This window comes from Orbicella franksi, chromosome 5 (assembly GCF_964199315.1).
Source record: "Orbicella franksi chromosome 5, jaOrbFran1.1, whole genome shotgun sequence".
Taxonomy (NCBI): Eukaryota; Metazoa; Cnidaria; class Anthozoa; order Scleractinia; family Merulinidae; genus Orbicella; species Orbicella franksi.
This window is the reverse complement of record NC_138149.1, coordinates 2,036,340-2,052,701: the sequence shown is the minus strand read 5'-3', so window position 1 is coordinate 2,052,701 and position 16,362 is coordinate 2,036,340. Positions and strand designations below refer to the sequence as shown.

General features: G+C 37.6%; 1 protein-coding gene across 3 annotated transcripts in view; it reads left to right on the top strand.

Annotated features, from left to right (window-relative positions):
• The first annotated feature begins 1,706 nt into the window (after positions 1 to 1,706).
• LOC145488508 (polycystin-1-like protein 2) overlaps positions 1,707 to 16,362 on the top strand; it is a 31,744-nt gene continuing 17,088 nt past the window's right edge. Inside the window, exons 1-6 of one of the 3 annotated variants that reach the window (XM_081467389.1) lie at positions 1,707 to 2,083; positions 6,118 to 6,532; positions 7,322 to 7,928; positions 8,054 to 8,233; positions 14,139 to 14,264; positions 15,199 to 15,384. In XM_081467389.1, coding sequence (XP_081323515.1) covers positions 1,924 to 2,083; positions 6,118 to 6,532; positions 7,322 to 7,928; positions 8,054 to 8,233; positions 14,139 to 14,264; positions 15,199 to 15,384 — 1,674 coding nt within the window. In that variant the 5' untranslated portion in view covers positions 1,707 to 1,923. Of the gene's footprint in view, positions 2,084 to 4,509; positions 5,036 to 6,117; positions 6,533 to 7,321; positions 7,929 to 8,053; positions 8,234 to 14,138; positions 14,265 to 15,198; positions 15,385 to 16,362 lie in introns of those variants that run through there. The other 2 variants (XM_081467391.1, XM_081467390.1) reach the window with 2 other exon arrangements.

The following is a 16,362-nucleotide window of genomic DNA, read 5'->3' as shown; positions in this document are numbered from 1 at the left end:
CACCAGTTGGGATTCTTAATAGTTTATGTTATATTTGAAATATTTGTTTATTTATTTACAGTGTCCCCAATTAGCACATTAGTGCTAAATACATCGACACTTAAATAAAGTGATATTATTATTATTATTATTATTATTATTATTATTATTATTATTATTATTATTATTATTATTATTATCCCTTGTCGAGCGTGACGCGAAAATTCAATAGAAATGGGCACGCAAAATCCTGGGGACAAGAAGCACGCCTTTCATCCCTGGCATTTCGCACAGCTATTTCTCTCTCGCGCTTTTTCTCGTGTTACACTCCACAGAGTAAGGGAAAGAGTAACTACTCTTAGTCTATAATTACAATGATAACTTGGAACAGTAAATCTGCTAAATGAATCCAAATAAGATTTCTCCGCGATTTGTACTTCAGAAAAACAATAACAATAACTTCAGACAGAAAATATACTGAATGGATACGTTTTCAGTCTCATTAAACCAGCGAGCCACAGTGAGCAGATAATTCAGAGACTGATTTACTTTCAAGAGCATCAAGATAATGTCGATCTCGTTCAGCAAGAATCTGATCTACACAACAACGCCGTCCTATGTTGCTGACTCGTTTGTAACCTTGATAAATATTACCTGGAATGTTTCCAGTTACAAATAAGTTTGAATTTGGCATAATTAATAGCGAATACGTGCTCTGAACCAACCCGAAGCAAGAGGCGCATATCAATGTCATGTTCGCAGACAGCACTGGAAACACTCACGCTCAAAATCATGGCAACTGGCTGACAAAATCTGGCTGGCAACACAGGGATCTCATCAGAAATAGTGTGCTGTTCGCCAGCCTAAAAGCATCCGATTTTAGCAATATTCATCAAAAGGGTAACACACATCAATGTTTTGATATTCACAGAATGATAATTGAGCCCGTCTTAATACTAGAGACCCATTACCAGACGAACTACAAATGTTTGCCGAAGTTCGTCCAGATGGATAATGCGTCCTTAGTATAAAAACGGCCATTTAGCATGACGGCAGAGGGGTTATAAGCAGTGATATAATGAAGGTGGAAGAAATGCTAATCTTACAGTTAGCTTCGTTATGTCCTGCCGGCTCACAGATTCGGTTGCTGAAACACCCAAATATTCCTGAGAGTTTTTCGTTTTTATTCAAGTGCTCCATAAAGATGTACGTCAGTTATGTCTTCAACAAGGCATTTTGGAAGTGGAGTGCGTTATAGAGGATGCACGCTCAAAACGAATCCCGACGTCTGTCCCAACAGTACCGACTCCATTTTTACTCCTGTTTTTCAACGAAAACTTGGAAACCCCCGGGGCTGTCCTTTTCCTTGCCCTTTCTCGTGTCCTGAACACGATTTGCGATAATGTTTCTCGCATTCAAGTCGAGTGTTTCACGCCGCGTAACTGAACATGTCGAATTCGTCATTTGAACGAGCAATTTAGATCGTTTAAATTCTAGTGCATTCGATAAAGTTTACAGGAAGTGCTTATGTGTGGTATTTTTAGAGACGTTTTGGCAAAAACCCCTTCATCAGTCGCAAATTTCCCGAGACTTCTCTAAAAATACCACAATTAAGCACTTTTTGTAAATAATAATAATCAATCTTTATTTGTGCCCATTCTTGCTAAAGAAAAAATTACAATTTCAATGAAAATATTACAAGTAATAATTTGAGTACTAGCTGCATGGAATAACCAACTTTGTCGAATGCAACTCAATTTAAAGTGCTATACAGCAGCAATTTGTTTTCAATTTAAATCCTAGCGCCGTGATATCAACACCACTCTCTGATGTCCACCCTGATCGTGCGCATGCAAGTTATCCTGGACTCGCTTTTCTCTCTGCTGGGCTTCAACCCCAATAAAGAGCAGTGTAGGGAGAGTTAACTGACGGATCATAGTATCAATGATAAGTGCTTTCGTTTTATTAATTACAGTAAATAAAACTGCGATTCCAATGTTCAATGAGTCAATGCCACAATGGCCTCCATCTTTTTACGCATGGCCTCAAGCATCAAGTAACGGTGGAAGCACTGTTTCATCTCCATCTTCAGCATCACCAACAGGTTGGTAATTGTTTTTGAATTATCTTATTTTGGTCACTTTAATTGCATCGAAATATAACAATGTCCACCATTCGTAGCTTAACATAACTAAATATGATAAGTATTTTATTTTTTAACCTCTGAATAAAGTCTTGTGTGTAATATAAGCACTAAGACCAGATATTGAAATGCCGCGAGATCTTTATGAGATCTCAGTGAACTACAAACAGTCAATCCAAAGAAAACTTTTGTTAATTGCATGGAAATATTTTCTCTGCGAACTTCGATTCTGGTTAATATCAAAGAAAGCACTACTCATTTAATTTGCAGTCAATGTTGAAATACTAAAATCTACCTGCTGACAGAAAACAGTTGCAAATAGCCAATAAAAATCGTTTCCCTCTCTATTTTTGACCAATCACGAAGCCTGCTTTATCTGACAAGAATCACCACGACAAACAAAGTCAAGAGCAATGACGTCAAGACCATTTGGCGATATTTCGAACAAAGACATTGAAAATTTGACAGAGAGAGGAATTCCACATAAGATGAAAGCGGCCACCTAATAAGGATGAGTGACCATTGTAATGGTAATTTAAGATACATATGCACTTGACATACAATTCTGTTTCGAATATTTTTTTGGTTGTTGCGTCAGGATTGCGTGACAGTGCAAAATGTACAATAATTCGCTACATGGGTTTCATTCTTGTAAAGACACATAACTCTGTTACAAGAAAATAACAGATCGAGAAAATAGAAAATAGATCGAGATTTTAACTTTGTTATACTTTACGAAGTTTCTCAGAGCGTTTTACTTAGGTGTACTCGAACAGATACATTCGTAAACAAATTCTCTAACTTTTCTGCTCTTGTTGTTCAGAATGAGTTCGTGATTCTACTTGGTTCACGGTCACGTCTAAAAATACGATGACGCCTCTGAAGATGCTTTTTATCAAGTTGAAGAATTGATAGCCCCGGTTGATAGCTCCTTTGGTATAACATGATTCTTGATAAATTCACTCAAAATGTTTGTTCGTAAATTGATCTCTCGTAAGGCTTGCAGACCGACCCGTTCCGAAAACGTTTAACGTCCTTTAGTGTTGGTCTACCGCGAACGGTGTGTTCGTTTGTACTGATTTCATCGCCCTAGAAATCATGGAATCCGTGCTAAATTTTCACGACGACGAGAAAAAATTTAAATTCCATATGTTGTACGCACGCGCCGATGACGCATGAGCTTAAGAGACCAGACGGCGATTTGTGACTGAACGCGCAAAAAAAAAAAAAAAAAGCCGAAATTTAAACCCAGGCCTCACTGCCTGAGTATTAAAGCAATTGTTCTTGACAACATTAGTGCTCGTCTAATGAAAGACGCTTCAGAAGTCTTGTCGACCTGTTTAGTCAATCTTTGTCTTCAAGTACTTTTCCTTCACTATGGAAATGTGGTAAAGTGTCAGCTCTCCTCAAATCTGGGGACAGGTGTGACCTAAATATTTATAGACCTAATCACAGTCTTACCAACACTGATTCTCGCAAAGGCTGTACATCCCCGGGGGTACTCCCAGAAAAATTGGGCGGGGGTGTGAGGCCCGCTTCCCAAAACCCTTACCCTATTTATGACGAAAATCTGCGATTTTCCGTACCCTATTTATGACCTGACCAAAAATCTGATACCCGATTTATGGCCGTTGCGGCTGCCATAATTGCTCTAAACATAATTTATTAAGTGTTTTTGTTGATGGTCTTATCGATAATGATGAAAAAACAGCTTTATATATAAAAAAAAACTTACTCGATTCAAGGCCAGAGTGCAAACACCATACCTCATTTCCGACCAAAATGGCCAAATCGATACCCTATTTATGACCAAAACGACTAGAAAAAACATGCCCTTTGGGGCTGCACATACCTATATAGCTCATATCAGGTAGTACCTCTCCCCTCCCCCCGGGCTGTACATAAACAACTGTATACACCTATTTGAATGAACATGAGCTCATTACACCAAAACAGTTTGGCTTCAGGCCTAAACTATCAACTGGGATTACGCTCATGCATTTTGCGGATGAAATTCTTTCAAATATGGAGGACAGGGAACTGTTAGGGGCACTTTTCCTTGACTTATTCAAGGCCTTTGACACGATGGACCACCAGCTATTAATATAATCAAGAAACTGAGATCTCTTGGTCTTGATACCACGTCAGTTAGTTGGTTTCAGTCGTATCGGCAGAGTAGATGCCAAGTTACATCTGTTGGCAGTGCTTTGTCATCTGCTGCTCCAGTGATAATCTCTAGCGTTATTAGTAACTAAAACATTTACTAGACATTTACTTAGAGCCCAGTGTCCGATATATCGGACAGCAGAGTAGCCTGCACTTCCTATAGTCAGCAGTCTCCCCCTTAATAACCATTTCTCAAATATACACATGCAGGCACCATGTTGGTCAGATAAGAGCTATTTTCGTTCAGTTTTTTTCCAAAATTTTTGCTTTTGTCAACAAGACACAATTTAAAGTCCACTTGTGAACATGAGCAGGAGGTCTGTGAGGTATAGTGATCAAGAAACACTTTACTATATGGATGGAAACTTTGCTATTCTAGTACCCTGGGTGCCAGATGTGCTGGATTGTGATCGTTCGCCAGGATCTCAAAAAAAAAAAAAAAAACTCTCTGTCACTATTCTGGACGATGGCTTGAAATCTGACATCAAAGTATTCCAAAGTAACAATGACGCCTTGGGAGCCAGATTGATTTGAGAAATGCCATTATTGAGAATGAAGAAGCAGAGGAGGCAGATGTTAACAATTTAAGAGCAGCAGGAAGGCCAAATAACTATTCCTTTGATGGTTTTGAGTGGACAAAACCAGCTCAAGTTCAGGAACAATGAGATTCAGTGACATGTTTTTAAGACTAAGTGATTTGTCACCCAACTACCTAGCCTTGTGAAATCTGGCATAGGAAGTCATACAGTTAAGTGAATATGTTAAGTGAGGTATCAAAATAATCCTTGATAGTTATTCTGTCAATCTGTGTAGTTATTGGAATTTTCCGTTACATTTTTTGCCCTATTGGTTAATAATTGTTTGCTGTTTTGAGTATGGCGTGACACAATTGTTAATAATTAAACTCTTATAATGGTTTCATGTTACATCAGACACTTTTTGAAGAACCTGGCTATATTAAAAAGGTAAAAACTAAATAAATGTTTTTAATTATCTGGTTTGGAATTTTCTGAAATCCTAAAAACAATTAATTTGGGATCTATTAAGAGTCTTTGGTCAAAAATGCGAAGAGTCTAGTAAAGGAGGCAATCAAAAAGAGGTGCTTGAGCCAGTGGTGTATGTGTGGCAAGTGATTGCAAGGGATTTTATTAAAAGTCCAGCCAAAATTAATGTTGCTAATGATAATAAGACTCACTTCCCATCCTTCGATATCCTCTCTCATAATATTTCAAGGCTTTTTTCTGTTAAGTGTTCTTCTGTCTCCTCATTGTCTAGTTTTATCGAACTTAATGATTGTCTGAGTATTGCCGGTATCACGAAAGCAATGTATGCTCCAAAACATTGATGGATGATACTTTAAAACTCAATTTTTCACCCTCAAATTTGACTTCTACAACTTTTAACTCAATCCGTGATGTAGAACAACAATTTATTAGAGAAAGCATTGCTGATATCCTCTCGATTTTTTGTTCGCAAAAAGTACCATAAGAGATAGAAATCCCCAGTAAAATTTCCAAGTGTACCTGCAGAATTATTTTCTGAGTAATACTTATCAACACAGCCTAAATTGAAAGTGGATATTGTTGCCTTCTTGCTTGTCTGTATTTTGTTTTTAATTTTCTTTTCTTAGATAATTGTTTCAATTATGTAAGTCGAAAAATTTGCTTTTTGAATTTCTCTTTTTTCTGTTTTCAAGAACTTTGCAGGCTGCAATAGCTAGATCTTGACTCTGGTGCCTTGTTTACAATACAGGTTTATGTGTCTTTATGTTTGATACAATACATATGATATGTGTAAACTAATGAAAGTTGTTATTTGATGGTGTTTAGATGGAAAGCCCATCCAAAGAAAACCGAACCTCATAGCTATCATCTATGGTGGTGCCGAAATAATCCGAGGACGAAACAAAAGCATCACGATGAATGCATCACTTTCCTATGACCCGGTTGTTGGACTAGGGAACCACTCCGGTATGAACTTCACCTGGCATTATGGTGAGATCAAAGGCAACTATTCTGGTCTGCAGACAGCAGCAAGCGACTCCTTCACAGGAATAAACCAGTCAAATGTTCATTACATTGGGAATGATTCTGGACTTGAAGTTACACTCAATACTGCCTCTTCCATGTTCCAGGACCTGACGACCTTAGTAGTTAAACTGGTGGTGGCAAAAGATTATCGCAGCTCAAGTGATCATCAAGTTATACATTTGGAAAAAGGGGATCCGCCTCAAATATCTCAACGGTATGAAAGTTGTTTCATTGTTTATAAACCCTGCCATTAGCCCCCTGGTCTGCAGTCTGCCTTTGACCTCCGGTCTGCAGTTTGCAGTCTGCAGTCCGTAGTCTGCAGTTTACACTGACTGCTCAAGGAACTATAATGTTGATTCTATTCTCTGCATTATTACATGGTACAGGTAGTGGCAGATGTCCAGCTGATAACACCACGACCTCACACCAAACAAAATAACTTAAGTGGCTATTAAGTCCAATTGGAGCATAGTTGGATAAATTACCTAATATTCAAGAAATAAACAGAATTGAATAATTAATAAAACATTAATTTATTAAAATGCCAGTACACCTGAGAGCAGTGCATTAATTAACAGCACGTGCTTCAGAAGACACAAGAGACATACACAGGGCATTAATAGATTTTTCAGTTATTTTACTTATTTATTTATTTTTTTTTTAATTCTGCACGGGTTACTAGTGGTCCCAAACCAATGCTTGTCACTGGTTCTGGATGCAGTTGGTACAGTGGTTCAGTTCAGTACTTTTTAGTTCTTATTTCTTCTTTTCCTTAAAACTTCTTTTGCCATTAACCGACAAGATTCTTGATGCTAATGTTAGAATAGCATGACATCCATGAGAAGAAAGAATCGCTTATTTTCAGATAGCCATGAAATAAACAAGTGCAGTTACTCAAAGATTGTTTGTTTGTTTCATATGATAGGTCTGTTCTCCTTCCTAGAATAACAGCTGTTCAAATGCATTTTTCGTGACATAATATTTATTTTCACTTGATTTTCAGATGTATAATAAATTGTGAACCTAAAATCAGTCCATCAGTTAAACTAAGTATCCAGTCACAGTGCTATGGAGCGCAGTGCTCCAAAATATCTGCGTACCAATGGATACTTTATGAACAATTCCCATCTGCCACAAATAATGACACTGTTTGGAGGAAAATACGAGATTTGAAACTTATCACAACTACATCCCTCGATTCTAGCAGTATTGTAATCAAAGAGGACTCCCTTGATGGCGGAAAGTACTACCGGCTGGCAGTGTTTGTTAAAACTACGGACGGTCAACAAGGAATGAGTGCTCACAATATCTCCACTGCATCACCACCTATAGGGGGAACATGTTCCATCACTCCATCAAATGGTACCTCACTGAAGACTGTTTTTAACCTGAGCTGTAGTGACTGGGAAAGTGAGAGCACCCCCCTGTCTTACTTGTTTCGATATCAACTACAGAATGGTCTGCATGGGCTGTTGTACTACGGCTCTAGTAGCGATGTTAACTCATCGCTGCCATCTGGAAAGCTGTCTTGGAATTATACTGTGAAGTTCGATGTCACAGTGACTGATAAAAATGGCGTGTCCGCTCCAAGAGTTCATTTCTCTGTGCAGGTACAGTATATCCTTGATTATTATTAACTCTTGCATCACATTACATGCATATTAAATGACAGGTTGCCACTTTTAACAACCAGCTCCGGTATGTTGTCACATATTGCACATGAATATTCCTGTAGGTTGAACCATTTCCAGAGCTCTTGAGACCAGATCAAATCAGCAAACGTATAACAGCAAATGACAGCGACTTTAATAATGCAATCAAAGATGGGGATCTCAGCAAGGCAGAACAGATAGCAAATGCAGTCCTTCAAGCAGTTTTAGAAGATACTACAACAGATTCAACAAAAATATCCCAGGTAATGAACTAGCTTTCATTAAATTGCTATTTATTTAACTACATGCAGTTTTTTCTACACCATAGTTCCAAAGTTATGATTTCATCTAGACTATGGGTAGTCCCTCTCGAATTGGTCTTGCTTCGTCTGTCGAGTGTGACGCAAATAAGAACCGCAAGAAAAAATGGCTGGGTGAAATCCTGGGGGCAAGAAGCGCTTCTCGACCCAAGGATTTACCACGACCATTTTTTCCTTGCAGTCTATTCATGGTCTCGCTTGATGGACTAAGTGAAAGAGGAACTATTGGTAGTCTACATATGATCAGCATAAATTTAATTATGAGTTGAGTTCTGTTTCTGTACATTTTAAATCAGATTCACACAACTTATACAGTTGTTATAAGTTGCCACTAGTACAGGTATTTCATAACTTGATTGGTTGATTGTTTTTTGATCCTCTCCTTACTTTGCTCTATATCAATGACCATGTGGTTATGAACATTTGATTTCCTTAAACAAAGTAACCTCTGTTCATCATGTTCAAACATGAGGTAATCAAAACTATATGATTTGTTCAAAACATAGCCTGTGTGGAGGCGTCTATTTTCACAAGGGAACAGTGAGGTCTGTAATGGTAATGGTAACTTAATTTATACACGGTAAATCCTTCAGCAAAGATTATAAAATGATAAAAGATCAACTTATTATCCCTAACTAATCTAACTGACCGAAACTACATACTTATAAGAGCTGCTTTCCAAGGATGCTGTGTTTGAACTCATTCAAAACTGTGGTGACGTATGTTAAGTTTAAAATCATGTAAAGATGTTTTTGCATGAAGGTCACTGGATAGGCTATTCCAAAACCTCGCTCTGCTGCAAGAGAAACTCTTCTTCAAATAATTGGTACTGGGCTGTGGAAGAGCCAATTTATTTTCAGTATTCCTTAATTGATATGATGTTATGCCGTTTCGAAACACAAATCTAGAACTCAGATACACAGGGGTCATCCCATGTAAAGATTTGTACGTCATAACAGCAACTGATTTAAATCTTTGATATTTGAGTTTATGCCAACACAGTGCCCAGAACATTTCATTGATATCAAAGACATAATTGATTGGAACACATTAAAATATGGGCTGCACAATTTTGGATCTTCTGAAGCTTTTCAGAGAGACCACTGCTTCAGTTGCCCCAGACCACACTACAGTAATAAAAATATGGTTAAACTAGGCTGTCATGTACAGTAATTAATATATTAAAGGGTATCAGATGTTGTATTCACTTAATTGCACCCAATGCAGAAGCAATCTTTTTGCAAATGTTTTGTATATGACATTCCCAGTTCATATTTTGATTGATGTGCACACCACGAGATTTCGTAGATGATACCTGCTTCTCTGGATGGTCATTAATATACTGAAAGAAGGAATTTCAAGAAATGTTGATATCTTCTGTCTCGAGGCAACTAATATGAACTCAGTTTTTAAATGGGTATGGTACGCTGTGTTATTAAGAGGAGTTCAAATGAAGTGTTATAAAGAGGAGTTTAAATGAAGTACGGGTATCCGTGTCGAATCCATTTGACTACGGTGTGATAACAAATGTTTATAGCTCATAGCTAGGTCTGCATGCTTTCCAATTTAGTACCTCTGTTCTGTAGTTTGGCATAATTATATTTTGCTTAGCGGTTTCCCTCCGGTGATCAATAACTTTCTAGAGCAAAAGGCTACAAATAAGGGACTGGACACCGTACATGATTTCCCAATAGGGGTCTGGCACTAGTTTATCAGACCAGTGCGCATTCTCGTCCCCATAGCCCTTTTTGCTCCTCTTAGCTGGCAGGGCCTTGGCATGAGAATCAAAGGGCTCTGGGGACATAGGGAGCGTTTTCCATTTACCAGAACATTCTGGAAATTCCGGTTGGGATGTAAATGGAACACGACTTTTTGGTTCGTTCCACTGGAAATTTTCCCGAATAAACGGAATTCCTGACAAGGTAGTCCCGTTTTCCCTGTAGAAACTTCCCGATGGAAAATTTGTGTTCCATTTACAGATTTCTTGTCTTAATCACCAGTTCCATGCCTTTCATGGTCTTTTAAGCGGCCAGGCCTCCCTCGGCTCCCTGGTGTTTCAACAAAAATGGCGGCTGATCAGGGTCAGAAAACTTCCGAGTTTGAAACAAACCACACGAACGCCGATACTTGTCTCTGGAGCGGAATTGGTGGTCTAATCCAAATGAATGCCGTTGTGGCACTCTTCCTGTAGCTTGGACGACTCTACACAGACCTTCCATTGTGCCTCTTGTCAGTCGAAAATGAACTTTAAACTCATTGAGTGAATATCCTGGTAACGCGTGTTCAAAATAGCCTTCAGTTCGTTGCAAATTCCGTCTCATGAACGTCGAGGCCGCTGAAAAGATATCTACTGCATCATCTGAATTAATCAAACTTTCTTCCTGTATAGAGACTTCTAACATTTCGCACTTGTATGCTATCACTGATCACAAACTAATTATAACCATTGCCGAAATTAGCAAACATTTGCATACATTGTATTTACAGGAAGAGCTTTTGGCCTGCATATGCCTAACTAGTAATGCCAGGTGCCATATTTGCAATGGTGCCTGTAGTTGCACTAACTGCAACAGTAATTGAGCAAACAAAATGTATACATATTATTGCTGTTATTATGTCATACATGTTATACAAAGTTCCCTTGGAATGATCAGGATCCAGAAATCATTGCAGTGAACCCCAACATATAGGCAGAACATTTTCTACACAAGTTCAACATGAGCACACACTGGTGATGACAAAATCAAAGTGCTGCTTCTTCTGTACATAACAAAAATACAAGTTTATGAGAGAGAGGATGCCCCTACAGTGATTTACTCCAATTTGTATACTTTTATTGTGGACATTGTATATTGACAATATAATTAGAAAATGTGACCTCAAAACAGTATCCCTAGGTTGATGATTTTCTTAACTTGGCTTGTCTACATGAAAATGTATTACTACTACAGTAAGGAGAAATCATAGGTTGACCACTTGTTCTTGAAAAGTGAAAATTTCATTGCTTAGCCCCTATTTTGTAAGTGATGAACACATTGTATATTTTCTAATCCACGGCAAACTTTTAAACTTTATCCATAAGACTATTAGAGTTTACATTTCCTCAGTTACTAATTTTTTAAGTACCCATAAAATGAGAAAATCAAGTCATTTATATAGTAAAACTCAAATTGCTCCAAATTTTTTAGATGAGACTTGAAGAAACAGATATATTTTTCTACCCTCAATGTTGGTAAAAAGGTCTCTTCATTTTTAGGGGTTGATTGTAAGTCTCTCAGTGATCAGTTGTCAGGTGGTAAACACAAACAATATCTTAATGTCTGTTTTCAGTTGCACATATATCAGAGTTGAGAACTGAATGTGTATAGTTTTATGCAGTGACAGATTTGTTTTGAAATTGATGCCTTGCTGAGACCTGGTTTGTCAAACCCTAATTTCATCTAAACCATTTAATTATACATGACTGCAAAAGGAACACATCCTAACTTTTTGCATCAGTACATAGCTGAAACATCATCCGCTTATCATCATTATCATCAGTTCCACTTCCCCGTTTGGAGATTGGGGCCAGCAAAGAAAAGTGGAAATCACTTATTGGCCTTCCCATGGTTCTTTCCATTGATGCCAAAGCAAAAAAATATGCTAACAATTATTCGCCAGGAAACAAAACCATTTACACACCGTTTTCCTTCAAGTACAATACAGTAATATATTTTAGACATATTTTCTGAAACACCAACCCTAAGCCCGCATTTATAAAAGGTTCCAACTTTTTAAAATTGTGGAAGGCGCTGCAGTGCAGTCGTGTTATTTTTGGAAGTAATAGGTCTAAAGTAAAACTGAGGGGGATTTTTGTTGTGATATTGATCGCCCTCAAGTTGCGTCAAGGAAAAGACACATCCGACCACTTTCGACACTTCCGCGGTTCACTCTTCGTTGAGTGCTGACTCGACGAAGGTGATTCTTCAACCTGTTGCGAGCCACAAACTCTTTCCACCCAAGACCCTACGATCGACAATTCCTGCTGTGATTAAATGAGTATTTTAGTGAAATGGATGGATTCCTATTACTCACGATTGTCAACAGTATTCTGTCATTCTGCTACCAGGTGTCGTAAAAAAATCAGCACTCATCTGGACGTGTCAAGTCAATAAGAAACATACCAAACATTAAACCACATATTAAACGCCACATAAATAATGTCGAGTATCTTGTGTTGAAACACAGATAGCCAATCACAGTCAACTTTTAACGAGGCTAATTGTCGAGCAACCAATTAGCGCATGGTCTTGAATTCTGGAGAATGAGCAGAATACTGAAGCTCAATTAGCGATGGTGGTTCTTAAATGTCAATTTTTCTGCGTGAAGGAAAATTATAGTAGAATTTTGCATGCAGGCTATACCTACACAGTGGTCTTGATATGCTTAAATTAGCCAATCAAATTAATTTGCACGTGATTATCTATATAATATAACTAATTATATTATAATAATCAACTTTATATATCAAGGGTAGCACCGAACAGTAGTAACTGAAAAAACAGTGGCCCTCATATAAATATTTACAGAATAAAAAGATGAACTATTAAAAATTAAATAACATATTATTATTATTATTACTATTACTATTATTATTATTATTATTATTATTATTATTATTATTATTATAAGTCCTTAAAGCCTTGCCGCTTTTAACTTATGGTGCCGAGTTCAATCCGTGAGCCTAGGGCAGTCATAAGTCTGCTGGATTACTTGATGGATAGAGTCCTCCTAAGTATGTGAGCAGTTCCAAGGAGGACGGTCTTCTGTAGCTCTGTTATTCTAGTATTGCCTGGGATCTTGCCAATTATTATAATTATTATTATTATTATTATTATTATTATTATTATTATTATTATTAACAATAAAGATTAGCGAAAAAACTGAGCAACGACGTTTCAGTGTCATCCTGGCACCATTTTCAAGTTAAAAAATATTTGTGCGAAAAGTAAACTAATTTATACCAATGGTAGAGGTGCGAAATTGAATAAATTAAGATTAAGATAGCTGTTCAATGTTCATGTTCATTCCAATGAGGTGTCAAACACTGGTAATGAGTTCAGTGTCTGTTCAAAGCCTAAACAAATACTTTTGCGCGAATGGAGTCTGACTGTGTGTTAAGGCTCGGTTTCTTCTTGCGAATCCACAACATTTCGTGGATCAAGCAATCAAACTTTCCCTGCTTGATCCACGAAATGTTGTGGATTCGCAAGAAGAAACCGAGCCTTAACACACAGTCAGACTCCATTCGCGCAAAAGTATTTGTTTGGGCTTTGAACAGACACTGAACTCATTACCAGTGTTTGACACCTCATTGGAATGAACATGAACATTGAACAGCTATCTTAATCTTAATTTATTCAATTTCGCACCTCTACCATTGGTATAAATTAGTTTACTTTTCGCACAAATATTTTTTAACTTGAAAATGGTGCCAGGATGACACCGAAACGTCGTTGCTCAGTTTTTTCGCTAATCTTTATTGTTAACTGTATTTCCAAATTTAATCTTATAAGAATTATTATCATTATTATTATTATTATGTGTAATTTGTAATTCGTTTGTAAGTTAGTATTTCCCTGACATATATATTGTCCTAAGAATTTTTGCAGTTGTAATTTTTTTATAAGCCGCTAATAAACATTATTATTATTATTATTATTATTATTATTATTATTATTATTAACGTATCAGGAAATATGCTTTAAGTCAAATGCTGAACAATTATTTGTTTCTGGAATGTGCTGAAAAAATGTCCATACAGAAACTCATCTGGCAATGTTCTCCCTACAATTTCTATATATTGCAGATTCAAGATTTCATCATTGAAAAGATTGTCTCACTGCAAGTGAAAAGTCTTCCAGAGCTTTTGCAAAGCTCCTCCATTATAGGGTCTGCTATTCATGATACAGAAACAGTGTCTGACACATCACTGGTGAGCAAAATAAATGTTGAGGGAGGGTATAGCAGGAGGATGCCTGGTTGTGGTAAGGGGAGATGAACAGAAAAGGGGATTCCCCTTTCCTGGTTTCTCTAAATATTTCAATCTCAGATTTTTTCACCTTGAGGAATATTGCATGATCACAGAATGTTTTAAGATCAAGCTTATTTCCCTTTGTTCTAACTAACTGATAATATTTATAGATGTTTTATCATTGCCATCCATGAATGTCAATTAATTCCAAGAAACATTTACTTTGACTGTTAAATGCACCACAGAGATGCCAACCTAAAAAAATCAAAATCCGGGAGATCGCCAAAGTTACCTCTTTTGACCCTAAAAAATGTGGTTCAAAGTAATGATCTTCAGATTAAATCTTAAAAATTCCTCAAATATCAAAAATACTTTCCCCAAAATACAAAAAATCGGCCGAAATACATCAGAAAAATGTATTTTATGCGCTTTTATTTCTTTTTCTGGGAGATTTGGTGACTCGTACAGGAGAGCGGGAGATTAGGTCCGTATCCAGGAGACTCCCGGATAATCCGGGAGAGTTGGCATAGATGGCACCAGCTGGGTTGTTTCCGGCGATTAACTATCCAGTTAAACAGTGGCATAAGTTCTAAAACATTATCCCATAAACGCTATCCCATCATTTCAACTATACATTCAATGTTTCTTAGCAATGGTCCTGATGCAAACTACGATTTGAGTCGCCTTGTCCCACTTGATGCGCTTACATAATCATTAAGTTTTGATCAATGTCTTGAATTGCGAGTTTGGGACGTCTATAAAGAGAGAATCACACTCCGATATCTAGTCACGCATGTGTATAAGCCATTGTTAGTTACAACAGGCTGTGAAAAGCTATTGTAGCCTCAGATTCAGCCAAGCAGATAACAACTCATTCTGTTGCTGATTTTGATAGGGATCCTCATTGTCTGCTATTGATTCAATGGCATCATTCTTATGGAACACTACTCAAGCAAAAGATGTGGTCAAGATACTGCTGGTCACCCAATCTGCAGAAAACTTAGGTTTCTGTCTTAACAGCTTGCTGAAGGCAGGAGCAGTCATTGCGTCAGGAGATGATGGTTCTGATCTTCAAGAAAAGGTTAATATTTGCCGTCTTGTATTTTTAACGGCTGTCAATTGTTACTTCATTGAAATGTACAGGGACACACTTTGATCTATAACTTCGACGATAATTACCTAACTTGCATTTTTCAGTAATAATTAAGTGACAAATTCTTACACTAACACTCCTTACATGCACAGTGGTTAAATTTTCCCCAACCTTGGCACTGGCTACATGTTTTCCCAAACATGACTTGCCTTACATGTTTTAATATTCCTATGTTTGGTGCTGGTCACATGTTTTCCCACTCATGACTCGGCTTTCATGTTTTCCCACACAACTCGCCTTACATGTTTTCCTATGCTTGGCACTGGTTACGTGTTTTCTTACACATGACTCGCCTTACATGTTTTCCCATGCTTGGCACTGGTCCGACATGTTTTCCCACACATGACTCGCCTTACATGTTTTCCCAAGCTTGGCACTAGTTACATGTTTCCCCACACATGACTTGCTTTACATGTTTTCCTATACTTAACACTGGTTACATGTTTTCCCACATGACTCACCTTACATGTTTTCCTATCCTTGGCACTGGTTACATGTTTTCCCACACATGACTCGTCTTACATGTTTTCTCAAGCTTGGTACTAGTTACATGTTTCCCCACACATGACTCGCTTTACATATTTTCCTATACTTAACACTGATTACATGTTTTCCCACACGACTCACCTTACATGTTTTCCTATCCTTGGCACTGGTTACATGTTTTCCCACACATGACCCGCCTTACATGTTTACCTATGCTTGGCACTGGTTACATGTTTTCCCACACATGACTCCCCTTACATGTTTTCCTATGCTAGGCACTCAGGTTACATGTTTTCCCACAGATGACTTAGCTCACATATTTCCACACATACACTTGGCACTGGTCATACGCATGTTTTTTCATTGCTTAGCTCTGAAGCAATCGCCAAGCCTTTCCCACCTTTCTACTAATGTTATAGG